Genomic DNA, 25,128 nt, shown 5'->3' with positions numbered 1-25,128 from the left:
GCTCTTTAACTTTCTCATCGTTAGCCTTTGCTAATAACAGTGGGTCGCCTTGTGCATCAGATGAATAATGAAGCATATGGTCCATCATCCTTCATAAGTAGAAAGAAGCTGAAAACACTTATTGACGTATATTTGTTTGTAGTTTGGCTCACTGATGTAGCAATTATGAAAAACAAAACATGGCAGCGATGTCTTTTTGGGAGAATATTGATATGAAGTTCCCAGTAAAAACATAACATAATTACTAAAAAGTCCTAATGACAACAAAACATCCTATAATAATAAGTTTTAAGATAATAAATGATAACTGCTCACTTGTTACTGGGATTCATTGATAATTATTTTCTTTGCTGGATATGTAAAACGTGACTTTCTTCCTCAAACACAAGAGACAGGCTAGAGATCGATCATCTTTGTTAGAAAGCAGGTCATGAGCCTTGCCTCCTTGGACAAAGCTCCTGTAAATGTTGTCTGTCAGGATGTTCTTGCAATGCGACAATCTTTCTCTTTTATTTAAGTTGTTCGAATTCTGTGCTTGTCCTTGCTGATTCATAATATTTCTATAGATTAATACTACTTCCGGTCCTTAATATAAAATCTTGTTTGACTTTTACTTTGATCCTAAATATAAAAGCCTAGTCTATTTTGTCTCTTATATTTATTCATTTTTTTCAAGATAGTCCTTTTAATAATGGTAGTTCTAATAAGTGAATTTGATCAATAAGGATATTTTAGAGAAGATAACACGTATTTATTACAAATAACTAACTCAACTTGTTTCTTTAATCTACTCAAATTAGTCAACTGACTCTTATATTTAGGACAGAAGGTAGTATTATTTTGTTCTTTTTACAAAATTAAGTAGACACGCTATGTTTTATCTACACGTGTGCATATACAATTGATTCTGATGGATTATTTGTTTGTATATATGCTTTTACACTAAAAACCATTAATGAATGATGAAACTTCAGGTGTACTTCAAATCGACAAACAATCTGATATGCCCACGTGATTTAGAATCACAAAACGAGCACTATACATTGTTATACAGCAAATGATACCATTTAGATTAAGAAAGGAGATGTTTTCAAAAGAAAAGTTATCGGAGACCTTTTCTTGGGCACATAGAAAACTAACCCATCCCCCCGCCCCCCCAAAAAAAAAAAAAAAACTAATCTTATCCTATATTCCACTTATTGGTAGTTACACAGGAGTTTGAATTTCAAAAAGAAATTTCCCTCTCTAGACTCGTATCTTTTGTTATTCACATAAATAGTCCTGCTTGTATTAGGCTTGGGTCCTAATCCACCAAAAGTGGATTAGATGTACGGGGGTGTTTGGGAAATCCAAAACCATGGTTTTAGAAGCACTTTTCCGCAAAACGAGGTAATCTCCTCCACATATTTACTTCGTAATCCGTAAAAGCACTTCTGAAATGGGGTTTGGTTTTTATCCAAACACCCCAGTAACCCAACAGGATGATATTATAACTTCACAAGGTCACATATCCAACGCTGACTTGTGCAAACTTTCCTCATTTGAAAATTGAGAAATTGCTGCGAGCCATTGCAAGGAGTCCAACTGACCAACAACCGATGTTTGATCCAGGCAGGAGACTTTTAGAGTTGACTTTTAACATGTTGATGCATTAAGAATTGAACTATGATAGGAATTGGAATACACTCGTAGCTGAACTACCTGAGATGCTTAAAATTTTGACATGTTAATAGAAAAAAATTATGATGAAGTAAATGTGGCAAAAGGATAGTTGAATCGAGTAATGGAGGAATATTCTCAAACTATACATTTTTTCAATGATGTTTATAAGATTCCACTCGTCAAATTTTGATATAACATTTTGATAAAATTTATTGACATTATTACTTATTTTTAAGATGTCCTTTTCTCTTTTACTCTTAATTTAAATATTTTTTTTTATTTTTTATATAGACACTTTAAAATCCCCCTTCCCCATAGTGGAGGGATTTTAACTTAAGAGATTTTTTTTTTAGAAATTTCTAATTCTTCTATATTAACTGATCTGAACTAATTTTCTTAATAGTAAGAAAGAAGTTAACATAATTTTATAAAAATGATTGGAGATAGTACAATTTAACTTCTGTTAATGAATAATTCGGAAGAAATTTCCACCAAATAAAATACTTGGGGTTGTATCCAATAAAACATGAGAATATATAATCTTTGCAGCCGTTCAACTCATTTTGTGCCCATCTATGTGGTGTGAAAAGATGTGAAGCTTTTAACTTTTACAAAAATTCAGGTGACTGCCGACAAATCCAGCGGTAATTATAGATTAAAAAAATATAGGACTTTTTGACAATATAGTTTTTATTTTTTGTAGGGGGTGGACCATTGTAACCATAAAAGAGATACAAAAGATTATATTTGGTTTTCTTTTTTAATTATTTTTTCTTCTTATATATTGGATGTGTCACCATTGATTCAGACTAATAATTGGGGTTTTTTTAATTTTTTATCTAAAAATGTTATCTCTAAGGGTAGTTGAGTTTAATGAAAAAGATTAATAAAAAGTCTAAGTTAGTCAGGTTTTGGAAGCTTACCAGAATTAGGGTATACATTCATGTTCAAAGAACACTTCGATAGTAGAATTCAAACTTATAACTTTATAAATTATGAGTTAACTTCTTGCCAATTGCATTAACTCTTATTGGTGAAAGTAAAATAAGTTAACCCAAAAAAAAATCCAATACATTATTACTACTCATATGCATTTTACAATAAACACTGAATTTTAGTCAGCAGTATGTAATATATTCTTCTCAAAATAAAAATAATATACGACTTCTTTTATTGAAATTTCCTTTCATTCTAGAGACAAAAATTTCATATTTATTATTAATAAATGAGATTGATGATAAATGTAAAGTATTGGTAAAATCATGAAACTAAAAAGAAAAGGAAATTTATTTGTATCAAAAAAAGGAAATTTATATTGATATTTACATATTTTTTCCTCTCTAATAATTCGAATTTTAAAATATAAGTACCAAATGTAATTTTTATCAGACTCGGGGGAACACTACGGCCTCCAGTTTTATGGTGCCCTCGTCAAATTGATCTGGAATTGTTCAAATTTGACTGGTTGCTTTTGTTTGATGTTTAGGGCATGGGGGCGTCATGAGGCCGGAACCTGTGATGAAATCTGAAGTGCCTATTGTAACATGGCTCGTGTGTTAATTGGGTATTTATGGTTTGATCATTGCGGTCATCATTAGCACTGGCATTAACCCTAAGGCCAAATCCTATTATCTATCTCTTCGATGGATATGCCCATCTTTCTACCGGTCTTGCTCCCGTTAGGTAATAGGTATATATCTCGAGTTTTTTTCCAAGACAATAGTTAGGTGTATATTGTTCACCTCTCGTTGTATATTCTTTACTGACACTCGTGGACTATAATCGTCTCATCGCATGCATGCTTTAAGTCTCCTGCGACTGACATTAAGTGGAGCGGACCCTGCAACTAATAATGGAAATTAGACTGTGGCTTGGCATGAGGTTTGAAAGAGGCGAGCCACCTTGTTCTATTAGGACCTTTTATAGATTTTATGTTATGTATACACTCGTATTTCTTAAGTGCAAAAACTGAACCTTTTACTTAATGGTCATTTGCTGTTCCAGATACGTGAATAGCGATGACCGAAACTATATTAATTAAGGTGAATGCTGCGGCAAGAGTTGAGGTGGGGTCTGACGTTTGGTTTTGATTCCGCCAAATAGAACTTTGCTGATTTCACCAGAGTGAATGATCATTGTTTCTGATATTAGTAAGTACATAGCAGGTTCATTGATAATTAATTACTTAGTTGCTGGCCAATTGTCTTGAAATTAAAATTGTCGTCACTTGTCTCTCCACCACCACCTTGGATTTGCTAACAAACAAGTTAAGTAGCTTGCCGGTGTTATTATATAGGTACATTTTAGTGAAAGAGAGAATCACAAAATATGCTTGATAGTGGCAGCGCAAGTGAAAAATGGAGCGGGAGGGGAGAGTGGTGGGGCCAAATTGAGGGCAAACATGTCCTTGAAAGCACGCTCAGGCGGGACTACACCAACAAGCTTGGCCACAACTGCGGCACTCTCTCTGATGTGCTCCATGTCTTGTGTTTCGCTCCACAAGCGGCGAGCCAGCTGCAGCCTCCTCTTCCTTGAACTCAGACGAATCCCCCACTTCAGGTACAGGTTATGCCTCTCCGCTTTTCTCAGCCTTCTCCGTATTTGCTTGCTCAGCATCTGCCTCTCCCTTTCCAGATTTCTCCCACTGTGTTTGCATTCACCATTCACTTGTCCATCATTTCTATTCAAAACCAATGCATACCTCATCTGAATTTAATTTAATTTAATTACACCCATTTTACGTTATTTTAAAAACTTCACAAAGTTCTCCTAGAGTAAATTATACAAACCTCTTATGTGTTACTTTTAGAAGATTTATGCCTAGTTTTATGACTCCATTATGCTGTAGTGAATGAACTGGTGAAAAGAATTCAACCTGGCCTGGATTTTTGAAATGATACCTTGAAGCAAGGGTAAGCCTTCGTCCGTTTTCTCCCTCCTTATTACCTTGGGATAAACTTTGCACGAGATAAGACAGCCTCCTATGTTCCACCTCCATATAAATAGAATCTGACGGATCCCCTTTGATGAGAAGGAAAAAGTATGTCCTGTGGTACAAAGAAACATTACAGGCATGCCAGAGCTCAATAATCTCCTTTTGGAGCCTATAAAACTCTGAAGGCCAGTCCAAGTGACCTCGATCATCATATTGCATTGCGTCCAAGCCAGAATTTTCAGAATTCCTGGTAGGCACGATGCACTCCAATCTTGTCTCGGGAGCCTATCATGCATACTTAAGCAAACTCAATATACTATATAAAATCCACACCAAACTGCACAACAATTCATAAATAAATGAATAATGAATAATGCTATTCAACCTCAAACTCTGAGCACTTACGGAACCCACATTTACATTTAGTTAATAAAATCTATCTAGAACAATGGTAAAACGATCCTTAATTACGTGTAAAAACTAATCTGACTGTCAACGGCCGCCAACAGAACCAAGTAGAAGATGAAACTTGAAAGAAGGAAATGAAAGCAGATGAACTGAAGAAATTTACCTCATGGTCTGCTAATTTTTCATGATTTTCCTCTTCCTTCTCTTTACTATCAGTAGCTGAAGCACTTTCTCTGTCCCTCTCATTGTCAGCGGAGGATTTGACGTTCTGTACGTCAACGGAAGCACTCACGACATAATTCCCGGAATCATTTATTGGCAGCATCTCGGCATTGTTATTATAATTTAGTTGACGAACATGACCCTCAGGTCTTCCTGTAAAGTTTCCCGCAATTGCCGTTCGGGGTGTGTTGTCAATCATTTCTTCCTTCTCAAACCAAAATGAAGATCGATTTGTCATGAAACTTGCTTTACAACTTCTGCTTCTGGCCATCTTCGACAACCCGGGCGAAAACAAATCCATATTTGCTTCGTCTCTATGATCAACTTGAGTCAGTCCTGAGATAGCGATATTTGCCCAAGGAGATGACGCATTAGAATCACTGTACGGGTTTGGGTTTGCATCAGCAGGGTTTGAATCTGTAAATGTGTTGTTTTCCGACTTACTGCACATAGCTCCTATACAACTGCCCTCTAAACTTTCATCGTGCTGTTCTTCCATGTTCTTGGGATTCAAATCATTCCTTTCAACATCAAAATCTGTAACTGATAGCACTGAAGGTGAATTTACACGGGGCAAATTAAGTTCAAAGTCAGCAAATTGGAACAAATTATCATCAGAACTAAGACTGTGTTCGTCTGAAAAGGGAAATGCTTCAAAAGATCTGACACTCTCCGTGTATTGAAAAATTGATAAATTTGGTGTCTCCGGTGCTTTATCATCCAAGTCCCATGAATTACGTACACGTAAGTTAGGATATTGAGGATCCAAACTTTCCTGGAGAAGGGGCCAGAAATTTAGATGATGAAGACCGTCTTTTTCTTTTTAATTTTAGGAAAAGATACTTACCAATTCTGGGGAAGACACATCATCTCCAACCATTTGAAGCATATTCTTGATTTGAGATTGAGCAAGGTCACGCTGCATTGTCAGCTCTGCTACCTCGTTCTTTAACTGCAGTTACAGCCCAAAAGTGACATGTATGGTAGAAAGCATCGTCCTTATTTGTATAGAGCACACGCTTGTTTTCACACCTTATAATAAGAAACTGTGTGTATTCACAAAGTTGCCCCACAAAAAAATAATGAAGACGACCAACGAAAATTGGCTGACAAAATGGATATTTCATGGCAAGTTATGTCATCCTTTTACTGTAGTTATTTAACGCTATTTCACAGGGACTGATCACTGGGAAATGTCAATGTAAGACACTTTGTTTGCCGTCTGATCTGTATAATAATTGGTGTTGTCTTCCATACCTTTTCAATTTCGAGGTCTTTTTCCCTCAGTAGTGTTGCAGAATCAGGTGTAAAGGAGGCTGAATGTGACTTTTTCAATTCACTTTCTAGTCTAACTACTTCTCTTTGCAATCGCTTAACCAATGCTTTGTCGGACATCAGTACATTGACATGAGCATTTGTGGTCACTTCTTTGGCGCAACTTGCGAATAAGAGGGTGTTTCTGGTTTGTTCAACATGGCTTCGTGCGGGGCTTATAGTGCAGATTATTGCAGTTCTAGCATTGCCTCCTAAACAGGACTGCAGTATGCGGGTAAGCTTTGAATCTCTGAACGGAACGTGTCCATTTCTCCCCTTGCTAAAACAAATTTTGATAAAGCGAAACAAAATAAAGAAAAGAAGATACAAGAATTTCAATATATCAGACGTCAATAATTATGGTTGATTCAGGGAATTTTGGAAACAAAAATTCGCGAATCACAAATTATTGCACTCTAGCAATGGATGCATAAAAATGTGGCTGCCCTCTAAAGTATTTAAACAAAATTGAATATTTTTTACGATAGCAAAACTATCTGAGCCTTACTTAACGTTTGAGTTGAAGTAGATTTCTGACATGATATTGAAGTCTCTATGACCCAGAGATCGGTTCTTGCCTCTCTCACTCTTTCTAGTAGGATAAAGTTTCAACACAAGATATAAGGACCTCTGCTTTGTCCATACCTAAAGCCTCACTTCCATGTGAGGGATTCCATAAGAGATTATGAACTAGTCATGGGACTTAACCTTGTGAGTTGAAATGCCCTTTGACAAGAACCAACCTCATATATCTGGTAAAAAATTTAACTTCTCACCTTTGACTCAACCTATGTATCATTTTGGAATGCTGGCATTAGACGGATCAGTAAACCTCAATTGACAACCTCATATTTCCTGATAAATTATAGGACAAGCTAACCTGAGTTTGCGGACGACAGTTCCCAGAGTTAATAGACTGCGATTAATGTGGCAGCCCTCCTTTAACCTTGTGCCAGCTGGTAATGTCTGGGATGCACGCTCACTTCCCGCAAGATCCACAAAATTCTGCATCAAGAAAATGAAGTTAAATTTTGATGTCATAGTTACGTTCTTTGACATAATAATTTGATTTTTGTTCATTTTCTTTCAATCTGAGTAATCATGTCGTACCACAGAAGCAGCAAGAGAGCTTGAATTGCCATTTCCTAGAAACTCACGTGCAGAACTTTCAATTGTCTAAATAGTCGCGTCATTTAGGAAATTGTAAGTGTGTATGTCATATAAAATTGCAAAATGTTCTAACTTCTGAACTATGCAACAAGATAAACATACTAATCTGAGTATCTGGTGAGATCTAGAACTTGCTTCATTCAAGCATGTCTCCCCTACCTGCCTTTGAGCTACAAAAATACAACCACAAAAAGGTTAGCTATGTGGTCAGCTTAGCGAGTGAAAAATTTAAGAGGAGACAGAAAGAAAGAGATTTAGAAAAATAGTCACAGCAACCAGGTCGAAGCAGAATCTTTCATACTAATCCTTACATTTACAGAAAGAAAGAAGTTCTACAAAATGGTTCCAGTCAATCAAAGTTTCCTCGGTAAGCTTCTCTACAACTGTTCCCCTCTGGTTGAATGACCAATTGTCAATATAGTGTACAAATATATAGAAACTCTTTGGGAACACGTTAAAAGATTTTCACCTCTGGATCATCGAGAAGTCTGAGTGGAGTACTGTCTAAACTGAGAAGGTCCCTCACACATTCGTTATAGATTTCAATTGCTGACAACTTCAAAACAAACTCTCTTTCCTTGTGCTGTAAGCAATTAATACCTGATCAGGATATGGTTTGAAAAAGGAAAGGAAATGACATGATATCATCAAATTTCATTTACCTGTTTTGTGTAGTTATAAATGTCTGCTACGGTATACTCGGTTATACCACCTATTGTGAATGTCTTTCCACTGCTTGTTTGTCCATACGCAAAGACGCTTGCTGATAAAATAGAATATCAAACACCCACAAGGGCAGGGAGGTTGAAAAAAGGAGTAAATATCGGCGCTCTATAGATGCTCATGGAGGGAAAATAATGACGGTGCGAGGAAAGAAACTCACAGTTGATGCCACTAACAACGGAAAGAGCAACTTTCTTTGCCCCTTCTTCGTACACCTGACTTGTGGGGCAGTCGGGTCTAAATACCCTGTCTGCAGCCAAAAGTGAACAAGGTCAAACGAGGTAAAATAACTTGTTATTTCATTCATGATTTTGATGGAATAAAGGCCAACCATTTTGTCATATACAAAGAGCAATAGAGTACCATCAGCTTCATCTATGATTAAGTGGACAACATGTTACGGCACAATGATTAACGTGGACCGTTAGTTATAATCTGTTGGTCTTATTCCCCCAGTTAATTAAATCATATCTCTAAGTAAGCCAAGGCTGCATTAAACGAAATGAACCAAATTTAACTGGACTTTCATGTGCCTTCGTACCAAATGTATATACCGTTGGGTACAGCGACTTATCGGAGGCTGAAAGGTTGTTCCCGCATATGAGAGTAGTATCATCGATGCATTCCCAATCCGACACATCATTTCTGGCTCGTTCCTTGCTATTCAGGGGCCGTAGACGAACAGAAACAATAATTCTCTCCTCACTGTCAGTCAAGCCACGCATTGCTTCCTCTCTACCAATAGAACCCATTTTTCACGTTCATGTTGCTTGGGAAAGCAAGTTCCGTTAAAACCGTGCGGCACACAAGGGCCACTCGAACTTTCAGCCCTGGACCATTATCTACAGCAACAGACTAATTAAGAGTTAGAGCAAAATCAATTCTCAACGGCCAATCAAAACAAGCTCTTAGTTTTATGTGATGGTTAGAGTACGGATTCTGAATTCCTTCCTCACATGGAGTACAGAAAATTAGAATTGAAGAGAAATTTCTTCACTAAGGCCCCACTGCAAATCGAAAACATAACTGAAGACGAAATTCCAGACTTATGATAATAATCTGATCATCATAAATTTAAACAAAGCCCACTTGAAACTGTATAGCATCCAAAACGCTTCATCAACTAGGAATCAATAGAGAGTTATCTGAATTGAAACCGGATTCTAATGATATGATCGACACGTTATACTGAGATAAAATCTGGGAGTCAAAATCTATCATCACAAGTTTTGATTTCATGGAGGACATGTCTTAAACCGAAGCTTCAGATAACTAAAATTCGCGACATTCTCAGCGTAAACAGATTCTCCAGAAAGAATTTGAATCATGATCATAAAATAACTTTATTATATATGATTGTCTTTTTGAAGTTTGTTTGTACATTATGGGGGTTGTTGGGAAGAACAAACAAGTAGAAGCTCAAAGTCAAATGTCCAACATAGATTATAAAAGAGAATGCATGATTTGGAAATAAAAACATCCATCCATCTCATGCAAATGCGATCTTACACCCAAACCAGAAACATCAGACGATAATAAATCTCGAAATCAAATCAGAAATTTCAGAGCTGCTGGCGAATGATGAATTGAAAGCGAAAAGAGAGAAAGCTAAAGAAAACCCTCCTTCTCGACGATACCTCTCTCTCTCTGTATCTCAATGCGAGTGTTTACGTACGTGGATGCATTGTGGATATATCAGTGTTTCTGTGACTTTACCATTGTAGATTATGAGGAGAAGGAGAGGCTATGGCGTCACCTTCTCATTTCTCAATTTGCCTTTGCTATATATATGTTTAGCCTTGAAAACCAGAACCAACCGCGCTAGTGCTAGGCGCTAGTATTTAATGGGTGAGACGCAATGTTACTACCCTGTCCATGCTTCACAAATCAATAGTATATCACAATATGGGATATAAAGTGAATAATGTACTATATATATTTTGCCAACCTCTCTCTCTATATATATATATTTATATTATTGATTTATAAATTACACATCTATTTATAAAACATCTCTCCCCTATTAACTTAACTATTAAGAACTTATTGTTCATAATTAGATTGGTTGATTGCATTAGATTTATGTGAGTATATGATGATATTATGTATATTATTTTTTCGCAATTAAAAGTAGGTTATTTTGAAACTATAAAAATATAAAAATTTATAGTATGTATTGTCATTTTTTTTAAATAACAGAAAATTTCACATTAAAAAAAACAAAAGTATAACAAGAAAATCCAGAAAGCATGGTTCCCACCTCGTGCGTCAAATAACCAAGTTACCAAGCAACCATGTTGCTCCTATAGATTTAAGGTATCTTGAATATGAGAAAATTTAAAAAGGACGAAATACAAGGGTAATGATGCATGAAAACAACCCATACATTCAAAAAAAAAAAAAGAAAAAAAGAAAAAACCATCACATATATTACAATTATTACTACATTTATTAAGAGATAGTTTGATATTTAATTTAGTCCTAAATATTAGATCTCAATTCACTTTGTCTTTCATATTTATTCATTTTTCTCAAGTTCCTTCTTAGCTTGTAGTGGTTGCACATGTTAAATGGTTTATCAAATATAGTTCTAACTAATACACATTATTAGCAAAAGTATTTTAGAAAAAACAACATCTATTTATTACAAATAACTAAAATAATTAATTTTCTTAATCTACTCAATTTACTTTGTCTCTTATATTTGTTATCTTTTTTTTTCCAAGATAGACCTTATAGTACGTAGTTGCACATGTTAAATATTTCATCAAATATAGGTCTAGTTAATACATAGTTAATACACATGATTAGCAAAAGTATTTTAGAAAAGACCAAACCTATTTATTACAAATAACTAACTTAACTAATTTTTTTAATTTACTCAAGTTAATCAGTCAGATCTTATATTAAGTACATGAGGTATTACACACAAAACTGCAAGTAACTACAACCGCAAATGGTCCAGACTAATAGCTGGAGGCAACCACCATCCATTCTATTTTATTACCCCCTGTTCTTAGTAGTTAATATAAAAGCTAATTAAGGATTGGATTTAGTTCTAAATATAAGATTTCAGTCTATTTTTTCTCTAAAATTTATAATTCATTTTTTAAAGTATCCTTATTGATTACACATATGAAAGTGTTTTCATCTAAGGGTAGTCATTATTTTAAAAAAGTATTTTAAGAAAATCAACTCATATTTATTATAAATAATTAACTTAACTAACTTTTTTAATATACTTAAATTAGCTGTTATATTAAGTATAGAAATTAATACAAAATTTGAATTCAAATTTGTCATTTGGAAGGAAGTGGTTTTTGTAAATAAAAATGTACTCATCTAGTTCTATTTATAAGGCAGAGAAAGAAGGTAATTTTTTATCTTATTTATAGGGCACTGAGAAAACTTTTTTATATATATGTATAATTTTACCCCTCATTTATTATTGTATTGATTTTGTTTACATGAGGTATAATATATATTAAATAAGGATAAAGTTGAAAAATGACTAAATTTTAAATAAGAGTTAATAAAGTTTAAGGTTTTTCTTGGTCTTTGTGAAATATGTTGGAAGTTCTTTATAAATAAGACCAAATGAGTATCATCCAATGATTACAATTTATGAAGCTGATGTTCTACTAGGGCATTACATTAATAATCTCAGACTATCTCCTTTTAAAACTTGAGGGTGCCACTTTTTATGTTATGTGGTTATGTAGTGGTAGGAGAAGCTTTGGTGGCTGCCATGGAAATTACTCTTTCTGTTTTTTATTATAAGATCTAATTTTCTAAATGGATCTATTTTTTTATAAGATCCTTTTTGAATTTGTCTGAGTATTTAATGCATTATTACCTATTTTACCCCTATTTTAATGCATTTAATATATTTTCTTTCTTCATTTATCTCACTATTATTCTCTCACATTTACCCATTTATATATAAGGGTATATTTGAAAAAAAAAATATTTACCACATATTAATTGCTTTTAACTAATTTTAACTTTTTTTTAAATCGTGTAATTTAGTTAAAAGGATATTATAATAAGAGACGAAGGGAGTACTTGGCTAGGGGTGCATTGTTTCGTGAAAAACACACTTGATTCTATGCAAATCGCAAAGAGTCAAACATATAGAAAAGAAGAGTTAATACAATTTTTGGTCTTGAAATTTAGGTTTTCTCAAATTTAAACTCATGGTTTTAATCTCTGAAATTTAATCTGTCTTAAAACATTAATTCATAGAGGTGTAATGATGTTATAGTATGTCGAAGTGTCATAAATGGCATTAAATAGTAATGTGGACTCACTAGATAGCATCTAGTTAGATCTTATGTAGATATATAATAGGAAAAAAAAAAAGAACAAATTTTGAAAACAGAACATAACGAACGATTATACTGTGCTGTGTTTTTTAGAACTTATCCCTCTCTATATAATTTTTCTTTATGCCATCCATATATGATTTAACTAGGTGTTATTTGGTGAGTCCATAACCCTACTTTAATTCTATAACACTACTTTAACGCCATTTATGATAAGACAAATTTTAACTCTATTACACCCTTGAAGATTAACATTTTAAGGTGGGTTAAATTTCATACACTAAAGATACATGCTTAAAATTTGATGAATTAAAATTAAAATGATTCAAATTTTAAGGATACAAAATTACTCCTCCGGTCCTTATTATAAGACCCAATTTGACTTTTTATGGTTCTAATTATAAGACCCAATTTTGTCTCTTATATTTATGCATTTTTTTCCAAGATAATCCTTCTAATAATGATAGTTTTAGCCAATATACTTAATTAACAAGGAATTTTAGGAATAACAAACATTATTTATTATAAATAACCAACTTAACTTACTTCTTTAATTTCCTCAAATAAGTCAATTGAGTCTTATAATTAGGATCAGAGGAGTATTACCTTAAAACAAAAAGCGAAAAGCCACGCAGTAGGCTCATTATGGTAACCAAAACTGAAGCCATTGAAGCAGATTCCGACTGGGATGCATATCAGCGTTAATCCTTGAGAAACTACCAAATCAGCATACCCTAACAAGAGGACGTTAAAGAAACAGTGTTATTAAGACCCATCATTGCTTGAACAGAAAAAGCGAACCTTAATAGTGGCAAGGTGACATCTTCTCAAACAGTTAGCGGCAGGCAACAGGGTTTCCACAAGAGAAACTTGATTCTTGGAGGCAGCTTCAATTTCCATATGATTGGCCACAAGATGTGCTGCACAGGATGTTGCTATTACTCATCATGTCATGGTTTTATATAAATTAATAAAATTATTTAAAATTAGTTATTTTTTTAAATGTGAAAATCGTCCTTAATAAAAATTATCAATTACTACTTTCGATCCTAATTATAAGAGCAAGTTGATTAATTTGAAAAAATTAAGTTCAGTTAGTTATTTGTAATAAATAAGTGTTGTCTTTCCTAAAATATCATTGCTAATCAAGTGTGTTAATTAGAACTATCATTATTAGAAGAACTATTTTAGGAAAAAATATATAAATATTATAGACAAAATGGATTAAGATCTTATATTTAGAACCAAAATAAAAGTCAAATAAGATCTTATATTAAAAATCGGAGTAGCTAATAGTCAGGGACAAGACTTAGGTCGTGCATTTTATCCAGTTATCCATTCAGCTTCCCCAAATCCACTGTTAAGCAGCCGTTAATTCCAGGAAACTTTCTTTTCTTTTCTTAATAAAAGACAGAACGGGAGTCGCGGAGGTTGGGATCTGCAGTGGGTATTCTGGCGTGTGAAGAGATTGAGCAAATTGACCCAAGTCCCAACTCATATAATAGAGACGTGGGAAGGAAGAGAGAGATAAGCCCCATCAAAAAAAAAAAAAAACGATGGAGAGAAAGAGATAAATACTGTGATGTGAATTCTAGGATCCTTCGCCTACCTTCGGCTTCTAGTTCTAGAGCTTCTCTCTAAATAATTCGAATATGTCCTACGATTACATTGCCACTACATGTTTTAATTCTAATAGATCAATTACATTGCCACTACAAAACATTCCTACAATTAGTTTCTAAATCTGTCCAGGCAAGAAGGAAATAGCATTTGGCTTAAAGCGGTGAAATGAAATGTTCCCGACTTAAAGCGTGTGAAATGAAATGTTCCCGACTAACCAAAAAACCTTAGTAATGGCTGCGGCACTGTCCGTATTTGCAAAGGAAAACCATGCCAAGATCCTATTCTACAGCCATTGCCCCAAAAGGGAACGCAATTAAAGCGTCAGGCTTTCCAAAATGTTTTTGGGACGGGTTTAGAATTCTCAAGTATTAGTTCGAGTCCTAAATATAAAAGCTAGTAAAAGATTAAGAAAATAAATTAAATTAGTCATTTATAATAAATAGGTATCAGTTTTTTAAAAATATCCTTATTAATCAAATGTGTTAGCTAAAACTATCATTATGAGAAGGATTATCTTGGGAGAAAATATACAAATATAAAAACAAAATAGATTGAGATCTTATATTTAAAACCGAAATAAAAATTAAATAAGATTTTATATTAAGAACTTGAGATCATATCATGGATCCATCCTCGGCCGCCAGAGTCAATTAGCCTTCACCTCTCCTTGCCCCGATAGACGCCCTAGTCTGTTTTGTCTTTTTTTTTAGGGAAAAAAAATCTTTTCCAGAACTAACCGTGACTTGCAGTGGATTTGGGGTTAATTGCTTATGGGAAAAATTAATACAGGTGGCAGAAGCCAATTGGATACCTGGATATAACGAACCTAATTAACTAAACCTAAGTTTTATTCTTTAGTTAATTAGTTAGGAATACTAGGAAGAAAAGAAATATTAATAGGATATAAGACTAATTTGAAGATATTTTTTTAAATTTAAATATATTTTTTTAGAATTCTCTCTTTAAATTAAGGACCCTAAGACTTCATGTTTTGGTTAGTAATCCTCTACCGTTAAAATTACCATTAAAGTTAATGCTTTTTTATATCAAAATTTTTATTTTTTTTTACATGCCATATGATTTGAAAAAAAATAAAACACTTACAATTTGACACGTAATTTTAAACATTTTTAAATAATTAAAAAATTATTTAAAATATTTATTTTATCCCCTCCTTTTTAAATAAAAAAGTATAAAATTACTTAAAATTACATATCAAAATGTCACGTTTATTTTTTCAAATGACATAATATATAATATAAAATATAAAAATTTTGACATCGCCAAAATCCGCTAATTTCAATAGCAATTTTGACAATGGAAAATTAATAATCAAAATATAAAAGATTAGGATCCTTAATTTAAACTTTTAAAGATGAGGTCATACGCAAGTTTATGTAACTATGAAATATGTTAAAAGTCCTTATTATAGGACCAGAAGTAACATAGTTACTCTAATGCCTGGCACGAATCACCCTACAAGGCATAGCTGTAGTCTTTTGATTTCTCTCCCCACTCCAAAATATGGTGTAAATCTCCACAAAGCGTAATATAAAAGTAAATCTTCTGAAACTCCGCAGAGAAAAAGAATATACAGGTGACTATTCTGACGTCTCGTTAATACAAGAAGAAAAAGAAGGATTTGCCCTTAGATATCTCACTCGTTTTCCCTCAACAAATGCACACTTTTCTCACGTTCAGTAAAACTACTTGCAGGGTAAGTACGGTTAACAACATGATTACACAAGAAGCCCCACGCCTTTTCATTTCTTTATTAAAACAAGATGTAATTTCTTTACAAGTGTTCGAGCAATCTCACTAATTTACGTCACAGCTGGGAGAAGATACTGGACGCGAAAGGATGTTGTTATAAAGAGGATAAGGCGAATCCAAATCAAGCTGATCTAAGATATTCTGCGTAGCCCATAGATAAGAAGAGTGGCCTTCAATGTGTTCTGTCACGTCAACCTGCAAAACCAAATATCACATATTTTGTCTGAGATCCAACTCCGACGATTGATAATAATGCGTCAAGATCTCAGTATATAGCAACTTTCAAGTTCTAATAGTAGTTAACAGAAGGTGGATGGACATCTTACGTTTTGGATCCCAGGAATATTGATGGGCTGGATTCCAGCTAATCCTTTAGTAAGTAGACTGCTCAAAAATGAAAGGGTTAAATTATACTTTCTGCCTAACAGATTAATCGCTGTAAATTTTCTGGAGCCATATAACTATAACCCCATAACACTCCATTCCAAAAAGAAAACTTTGTAGAAACAAATACAATTCAAATTAAACAAGCAAAATCAGTTCACACAAACATTCTCACGCTTTTATTAAGTTGAAGTACCTTACCCAAAACTATGAAGAAAACATACAAATTGAACAAGCATAGTTAGATGGGACAATTGCTCTCTCTCTCTCTCTCTCTCACAACACACAGAGGGACACATTATTCTCATGCTTATCTCTAGTTGGAATGCCTTGTCCAATACTTGGCATAAAGAAGCATTCCAAAAAATAAATATTGACTAAATTACATTAGCTTGCTTCTTATTTTGAGGTTAACTTTTTAAAATTACAAGTGGTCAATTAGTTTGCGGATCAAAAGGAAATATCCACAACTCTGCAGAAATTCTATCAATCTACATCTTCAAGTACCTGGCACGGAAAGCAACTCCAAGCATCCAATCATTTCTAGTATAAGCATTTATGAACCTTCCTGCTACCATCTGTGGACCACAGAATTCAAAAACTTAAAAAGCATGTGATGGAACCTCTGACAATCTGATAATATTTAAGAAATAAAACAGCAATCCTCCGCCCAAACAGTATAAAATGGAAGAATAAATCACAGCCTAAGATATCACATCAGAAAGCAAAAGGAAAACAAGATGCGGAAAGAGAGAAAACAAAAACACTGAGTGGCTCACAAGAGGCCAGCATATCTCCCCTCATTGAAGACCTTTCCTCTGGTTAACATAACCCACACACAAACATACCCCTGTAACAACTTGTACCCTCTCATCCGTCGCATATTACATGTGACCCAAGGTGCCCCAACTAGTTGTGGGTTTCCTTTTCCTTTTGACATCTAGACACCTCATCCACTGTTAAAAGACAGCCTTGTACACTTCTTTGTTACCCTTGTTCGTTTTTTTAATACACTTTCACCACTTTAAGTTTAAGCCCCGTGTCCAACAGCACGGATTGCCTCATTGGCATAAAAGTAAAGCCAAATAAGGTGCTATAAAAAGAAGAATGAAATCACCTTTCTGGCAGCTTCCCAGTTCTCGTCCTTGATTGAGATGGGTGCTCCAAGAAGAACAACTCTTTCTACCAGTTCAGCTGCCAATAGACAGAACAAGCACCTTAAATCAACGAAAGGTGACTATTGCTCAAGTACGTGAAACCATTGGTTAGAAATTTTTAGAGTTGAAGTTCTAAGAAAACAGAAAGGGGTAGGCAAGCAGTGCTACTTACCATTGCTTTCGGTTTCAGCCAAAACCTGTAGACACTTGAAAATAACTCGTGCCCCAAGTGAGTACCCTATGAGTGTCACAGGCCTGAAACTCAGGTTAACAGAAATGTTGCTCCAAAATTATTGAAAAGCTGAATTAACAAGGAAAAACTTGAAATTAGCCTAGTACCTATTCCCCTGCAATCCTTTTAACAGTGCTTCAGCAAGCAGCTTTCCTGCTTTGTCTGATCTGAAAAGCAAAATTTAGATAAGCAGGGATTTGCTTATGAATTAAGGATGAAAAACTGCTCATGACAAAATTTTTCTGGGACAATGAAGCCGTCACATCCTGCACAGCCTTTCATATAAAAGAAAAGATAAATAGGTTCATGCTTGGGAGGCTAGACCACCCTGAAATTTCTCAAGTCATTCTGATGTATTAATAACAAAAGACAAGAGAAATTGACAAGGTAGTTATGTCAGCTGAGGAAGTTAGTAATGAACTAGCCGTTGGTACTTAGTAGCAAGGAATTCCTATATAAGGAAATAAGGTTGTAATTTGAGATTGCCTGTTTGTGCATACCCGAGTATCAGATTCTCTCTCTTCTGGCGTCCTCTCTTGTCGCTTCCCTTCTCCCCTTCCTTCCTCCAACCTCCCCCCACCCCAAAAAATAAAAAATAAAAAATAAAACTCCTTTCCCTTACCCTTCTCCTATCTTTGCCTTTCTGTTTCACCATAACATGTCACATTCTCATCCAAAATGCAGTTTTTGTTCACTTTAAATATAGCCCCTTTCATTTAGAAAAATAAATTTCATCAGAGAAGGGAGAGAGAAAGTGCACTTAGGTCGTGGAGGAGGACAATATATAACCTCCAAAAACAGAGTGAGTAATAGGAAATAAAAAACCAAAACGAAGCAAAAAAAAAGTGTCTCAATCACTCTGCATAGCATAATGAAACTCCCTAAAAAACTGAAACACAAGCAGCACATCCAGAATAAGCCATCAACATGATCCTATCCCATTCACATTTCGGGCAAAAGGCACTCCTCAAGGTGGGGGGGCATTTACTATGACCAAATAATCTTTAGGTACAGGATGAAATGAACTGCATATTGCCATTAAATTCTATCCCCTCTATCATGAGAAAGTGCCCAAAAGTCGAAAGACACGATCAATTCACCCAGAACCCAAATAAGTAGTTCCAGAAGAAAGTAGCCACCCAATACATGCGCCATTGTTTCTGAATTAGATCCACAAATAATTAACGTATGGAGAATTAAAAAAATGACACCAAAACTCAGGATACAAAAAATAGATTTTAGATAATATGACATCTAGCTCTTAGAAGAGTTCGCCTAAAAGACAAGCCTTGTATAATGGTAAATGTAAAATTAAATGCACAGTCAGATTATGAATCCCAAGCCATATGCTTGGAGAGTTGGAATAGCATGTTCTAACACATCTACAAAAGAAAAACTCTCTATTACCTTATTTTACATTAGTCAAATACAATTTTCAACTTCCACAATTCATTTTCTTCATATTCAAGAAATATCACAATATTTGATGAACAAATGAATTTCATCCCTTCCAGTTTAAAAGAATTCAAACCCTTAAATTGCATCCATGATAAGGATTAACAAAGAGCAAGTATCAATTTCCCACTGCATTAAAAGGTGTGTTTTTCTAGCCATAATCAAGAAGTATAAGGTGTAAACCTGTCAATTGCAATTGCCCATTTACTATCTATGAAATCAGTTGCCGCAAGTAATGTAGCTGGCCAAGCCAAAGCAGTTAAAAGTGTGCTTAATACAGTCATCATGGCCCCTTGCTTCATCAGCTCCATTGCAAATCCTACAGAAGATGGCAAAAATATTGATATCATACTCAACTCTGGTTATTGTACTACTAACTCAATAGTATTATAAGTCAGAGATCAAATCCCATCACTTGATGTAAGCCAATCCTGAATTGCAGTGCTGACAGCTATCAGATTTTTTGACTCCCACTGTAGTGCATACCTGGATTTTATGCAAGGTCAAGTTAAAAGTCATTTGTTTTGCTGGGTTCACCAGCCATGAGAGCATAAATTATATCATCCAATCAACACAAAATGAAGGAATATACAATTTAATATCATTGTACTAAGAACTTCAAGGGATACACTGCAAGAACACCAATCACTCATGCTGAAATCACCTCCATTGATTTCCTTACTCCATGGCAGGTGAAAACGACAATGAAGGATAATGGATATATATTCATAATTATATAATGTTTTAATTTCTTACTCATAATTATGGGGACAAGTAGGGAGGAGGAAGACGGTAAAAATATGTACCTTTCCAAGTTGTCATGCTGCCCTTCCCATGGCCTTACAAAATCATCCTCCTCGAAAACAAATCCTGAGACCAAGATCTCAACTGCTAGCCTCTGAAGTGGAATTTCAAAAATAATTTAATTTCAAGACCCTAAGCTTAGTGTAGAAACATTTCTTGATAAAAAATAAAAGGAAAGGTAAAATCAACACACATGCCAACAGATCATAAGACCAATCCGTGATGCTGGAAGAAGAATCATATGCCATCAAGTGGTGGAACATGAAAGCTATAAAAACTTACGCCCTGGTTATGGTTTTCTCCTATAGCTTTGAATTCAAATTCATCAACACCGCCAACTCTCCTGGCCATTTTGCTCCCAGTAAGACCAGCTCCCGCAGCTGGTAGAAAAGGTGTTAATAGAATTAAATACATGAATTGCTAATAATTAACTGCAGGAAAGAATCCTAGAGATGTCAAACGCATCATAGAAACGTATAAATACAATGAATGAAGGTCATGGGGGCTGCCTTTAGGATATGGCAGGTATTAATAGGTAGGCATCACTTCTCTAGTCCGTTTTAGAGTTTAATGCAAAACGACAGATAGACTTTGTAAAATTTCTTTTTCACAAGTAAGATTAAATAAAGAGTTTCTAATGTAGATTAGTTCCAATTATCTTCCAGTAACTGTGAAATTGTTAATCAATTATATACAGCAACAAAGGAATCACCACCTTTGCAACTTATTTACTTATACAGAATAACAGTATCAGCTAAGCAGCACAGGAGCTCAAGATCCACCATCTTGAGTGTGCACTAGAACACTGTGTTGAACAAAAATACACCTCTAAGACACATGAACATGTAAGAATTTCATAGTCCTGATCATATCTTTAATAAACACAATAAACTCACAAAGAAAGAGTTATTCTATACCATCCTGAGGCAAGATTCAAGAAGACTTAGTAAATTCCTGCAGATCAAGGCACACGTAGCCAAATATATACCTCCAAATGAAGCAGCAACTGCAACAGAACCAGCTACAGTTCCAGCAGCACTAGCAGCTGCAGCAAATCCACTTCCAATTATAGGGACCAGGGTGCTCAGAGTAGGAGCCAATGCACTGAGCCCTGCAGCGATTGCAGGGGCAGCTAACCCTGTTGAGTGCTTAAAATAGGTTAGCAACCAGTCAAATGCACAAGAAATTGATTCATTTGCAAACTAAATATTTCAAATTAGAGGTTGAAAAGATATTAAGGGACACATACCACCAGTAATGGCCAACAAGGTTCCTCCAGTTATTGCAGCAGCGCCAATGATGCCACCCCGCTTCCATTTAGCCCACTTGCTTTCTCTTGAATTTGCTTCTTCTTTCTTTAACTCTTGCTCTTTAACAAAGGCCATTGCAGAACAAGCAACCATGGTCTCAATGGCCTCCTGCAAAGTGAAATATTCATCTGCATCACTAAAAGATATGAAAGTGGAACCCATGAATGAGGGAACATGGAAAATGGCAACTTGAAGTGTGTAAAGTGGCAATTTTAAGCGTTAATCATAAACATACAGTGCTAGGCTCAACTTGATCAGAAAAGTGTGGAAATCAAGTGTAAAAATGATTATCACTGCAGTGAAAATAACTTCCTGACATAGCTATTATGACATTAGACACAGTAGAGAACAATTAGGCTTGTCTCTCATGGTCTCCTCAACTCCTAAAAAGATATTGTCAGATAAACATAAAATTGTCTGCTGAAAGTTCCAGTGTACAAACCATTTTTGTCCACTTGATATCAAGCCAAGTTGCAAGCAACCGCAGTGCCACACGATGTCGAGCATCATAACCTTTTCTTCTCCGTTGATATTTCTTGTTATTTTCATCCAAATCTGACAGACAAGCAGAGAGAAGCTCATACAGAACTGACACTTTCTTCTGATAGCTAAGCACCGCTACCTCTTCAATAGGTCTTTCATCAATCATATTATCAGTAAATCCCTTATGTGGGTCAGTACAGTCAAGAAGAGGAGTATCTGTCTCCTGACGAGTCTCCAAATGCACATCTAGGTTCTCAGAATCTGATTGAACATGAGGAGTTACATATTTTTCTCGACATTGATTCACATATTCACGGTGCTTCTCTTTAGACTTAGAAGACTCTGCACTTTTTCCCATGCTTTTTTCCATATTGTCAACTGCTTCTGATAAAGCAAGTTCTTGATCTGAATTTGTAGAAGAATCATCATCACTTTCTTCAGAAAGTAATCTCATGAACTGTGACATTCACATACATGGTCTCTGAGCAGAAGCTTTACAAAGCCATTGAATAGAACTAAGCACAAATGAAATAAAAATAAAAACAAATGATGATGATGAATTGAGCAGTTGCGCTCTGCAGCATGAAAATTTTAAACGAAAGAAGAAAACTGAATACAACATGGCAGTTGATGGAGAAGATAGCGACAGAACAACAGCAGTGGCCCCAATAATATCAGTCTATATGATGACACGTTAACATTGATTATGTCAAAATTTTCTTGTTTCTAGATTTTTACACACGAAATAACACAAATCTTTTAAACAATGTCTACTTATAATGTTTGCTTATATTTAAAATTTCAGTCGCTTCGCCATAAATTAAGGTCAAAAGTCAATTGAAATTTTTTTTTTTTTAATTTCTTGTTCTGATAAAATAGTTCTAGATACATGAATTAGTCATGTTTATTTATACCCTAAGATAGCCCAAAAAGAAAAGGATATGGAATTGAAAGGCACGAGAGCCAGACATGCCTGAGCTAACGTTTTCCACCTCCATTTTGGGTGGGTCAATCTAAGGCTTGCCAAATACGAATGCAAACAGAGATGAGAGTAAATTAAACCATATAGGTCCCAGGCTTATAGTTGCAGCAATTGAACTGTCCCCAACTGAATAAAAGTATGTAGACAAGTAGAAGATTGCCAGTGACAAATTTTAATAGTAACATTGAACCAAAAGCTTCACGTTATTAGAAGGCGCACACCTAAATACTTCAGTATGGGTAACTGTATCTGCATGAAGCGGATTATTTAGGAGCGAAGAAAAATGTAAAATGACATACTGGTCCCACGGGATGGCCCGACCCAGCTGTTTCTTCAAGCGCACACCAAGCAGCAGAATCAATGTCTAGAAACCTGTTCAGAGAAAATATGAAACACCACTTCATCATTGAAAAAAGCTATAAGGGTATGTATTAGATAGGTGAAAAGAGTACAAATTAGAGGGTCAAAGATTTGGTACGATACTTGAAAGGAGAAGTTTACGGATTTGAGTAATGATATGAGAAAAGCATGTCATCTTCAACACTAAAATCAGTGTGACACTAAAACTGGAAAGAAAAAGAAAAGATCACACTTGTCCATTCAAATTTACTTATTCAACTTGTCCATTCAAATTTACTTATTCAACTGTAAGAGAACCAGACAACACAACACCAACAATCCTTCGAAATATAACTGCTCAACGAAGAGGATCCAGTGTAAAATTCAAAGTAAACAACGAAAACGATCGCGCATACTTTAATACAGGGCGGAGCAGACCCGAGTTCTCATGGACCCAAAGATCCGGACATTCGGAAACGGAATCACTGCCGGAGCTACTGCTACTAGTTCGTTCCTCGGGTTGATAGTCATCGGAGAAACCTAGTGGGCAGGTCTGGTGAGTCTGAGCGTGGTGAATAGCGAGGCTGAACAGGGCTCCAGCTGCATACTTCTGCGTCGGCGTCAGAAACAACATCGCTGCCGTTGACAAAAATTCTAAGACCAGGGATGGAGGTGGAATTGAAGGCGACGAATGAACATCATTTTGGTGTTGTCCTAGCGTAAGAAAGGAGAGAGATCGCTGCTTCCAATTCGAATGGAATTGAAATCGAAGCTTGGATGTTTGCGGCGTTATGCAGATTAAAAGATTGTACTGTGCTGTTTCCGTTGTCCGTTGCTTGCAAAAAGTGTCCGCTGCTGACGGGCCTGACGTGCTGAAGCCACCGTTTCAGCGCTTGCGGCATGAGAACTGTTCTTGTGCGGAAGCCAAAAAAAAGAAAAAGGAAAAAAGAAAAAAGAAAACAAAAAGAAAGAAAGACTTGGGGGGAAAGAAAGACCGGGGGTGTTTGGTAACGTGAAGATATGGTTTTAAAAAATACTCTTCCGGTCCTTAATATAGGACCTATTTAACTAATTTGATTAGATTAAGGAAGTTAGGTAAGTTAGTTAATTATAAGAAATGTGACACATTTTTCCTAAAACACCATAATCATCTTTCTTAATGCCTCCTCTCATTTTTCTACTTGATTGTGATTGAGAGAGTATCTATAGGGGTAATTTAGAGAAAATTGATAAATATGATAAATGGGTCTTATATTTAGGACCAAAACCAACTCAACAATTGGGTCTTATATTAAGGACCGGAGGAGTACTTCTTTTATCTTAAATATAAGATCCTGGTTCTAAATATAAGGGTCTTATATTTAGGACCGGAAGAGTATTTTTTATAAAATAAAATAAAATAAAATTTTTTACATATTTATTTCGTATATTGTAAAAATATTTTTAAAATTAGTTTTCATCCAAATACTTCCTTATTCTTGCCTTTTGAAGCCTCGAACACATGATTGTGCATTGGATTGTGGAAATTCATGGTTTTTAAAATATTGTTTTTGAAGTATCTACAGTACTGTTTTTAAATATAAAATCCATTTAGAAGAGTATTATATTTGCCTATCAAGCGGTGTTATGGGGGAAAAAACTGGTCAATCTTAAAATTTACTACAGTTTAATTAATAAAAGTGAAATTCAATTGGATTTTAACTGGAACCAAAATGCGGGTTGGGGTGTGTGTCTGCCCTTTGGAAGAGGAGTCATGTTAAATTGTTCAAGTTAAAAAAAAGTTAATATTCTTCCGGTCCTAAATATATGACCCTTATACTAGTGTAT

General features: G+C 35.0%; 1 protein-coding gene and 1 pseudogene across 2 annotated transcripts; both read right to left on the bottom strand.

Moving 5' to 3' along the window:
• Positions 1-3,981: 3,981 nt before the first annotated feature.
• On the bottom strand, positions 3,982-9,186 carry LOC114734522 (kinesin-like protein KIN-7E; annotated as a pseudogene).
• Positions 9,187-15,929: 6,743 nt separating this feature from the next.
• LOC114734531 (transmembrane and coiled-coil domain-containing protein 4) lies at positions 15,930-24,185 on the bottom strand. Of its 2 annotated transcripts, XM_028922148.1 has the most exons (15): positions 23,718-24,183; positions 23,262-23,334; positions 21,940-22,437; positions 21,437-21,605; positions 21,176-21,325; positions 20,470-20,567; positions 20,190-20,281; positions 19,799-19,869; positions 19,567-19,702; positions 18,036-18,095; positions 17,869-17,951; positions 17,657-17,733; positions 17,047-17,117; positions 16,482-16,539; positions 15,930-16,350 (listed from the first exon to the last, which is right to left on the bottom strand). In XM_028922148.1, exons 1-15 carry the CDS (start codon positions 23,933-23,935, stop codon positions 16,201-16,203), a joined length of 2,004 nt encoding a protein of 667 aa, XP_028777981.1. In that variant the 5' UTR covers positions 23,936-24,183; the 3' UTR covers positions 15,930-16,200. The 2 variants fall into 2 exon arrangements, with proteins under 2 accessions (XP_028777981.1, XP_028777989.1); XM_028922156.1 differs by lacking the exons at positions 15,930-16,350; positions 16,482-16,539; positions 17,047-17,117; ... (1 more) ...; positions 17,869-17,951; positions 18,036-18,095 and adding an exon at positions 18,526-18,637 and having other exon boundaries at positions 23,718-24,185.
• Positions 24,186-25,128: the final 943 nt, after the last annotated feature.

The sequence above is a fragment of the Neltuma alba genome, unplaced genomic scaffold (genome assembly GCF_004799145.2).
Source record: "Neltuma alba isolate B1F8T4 unplaced genomic scaffold, ASM479914v2 tig00002638_pilon, whole genome shotgun sequence".
Taxonomy (NCBI): domain Eukaryota; kingdom Viridiplantae; phylum Streptophyta; class Magnoliopsida; order Fabales; family Fabaceae; genus Neltuma; species Neltuma alba.
The sequence above is the reverse complement of the archived record's forward strand: the minus strand, read 5'-3'. Positions and strand labels throughout refer to the sequence as shown.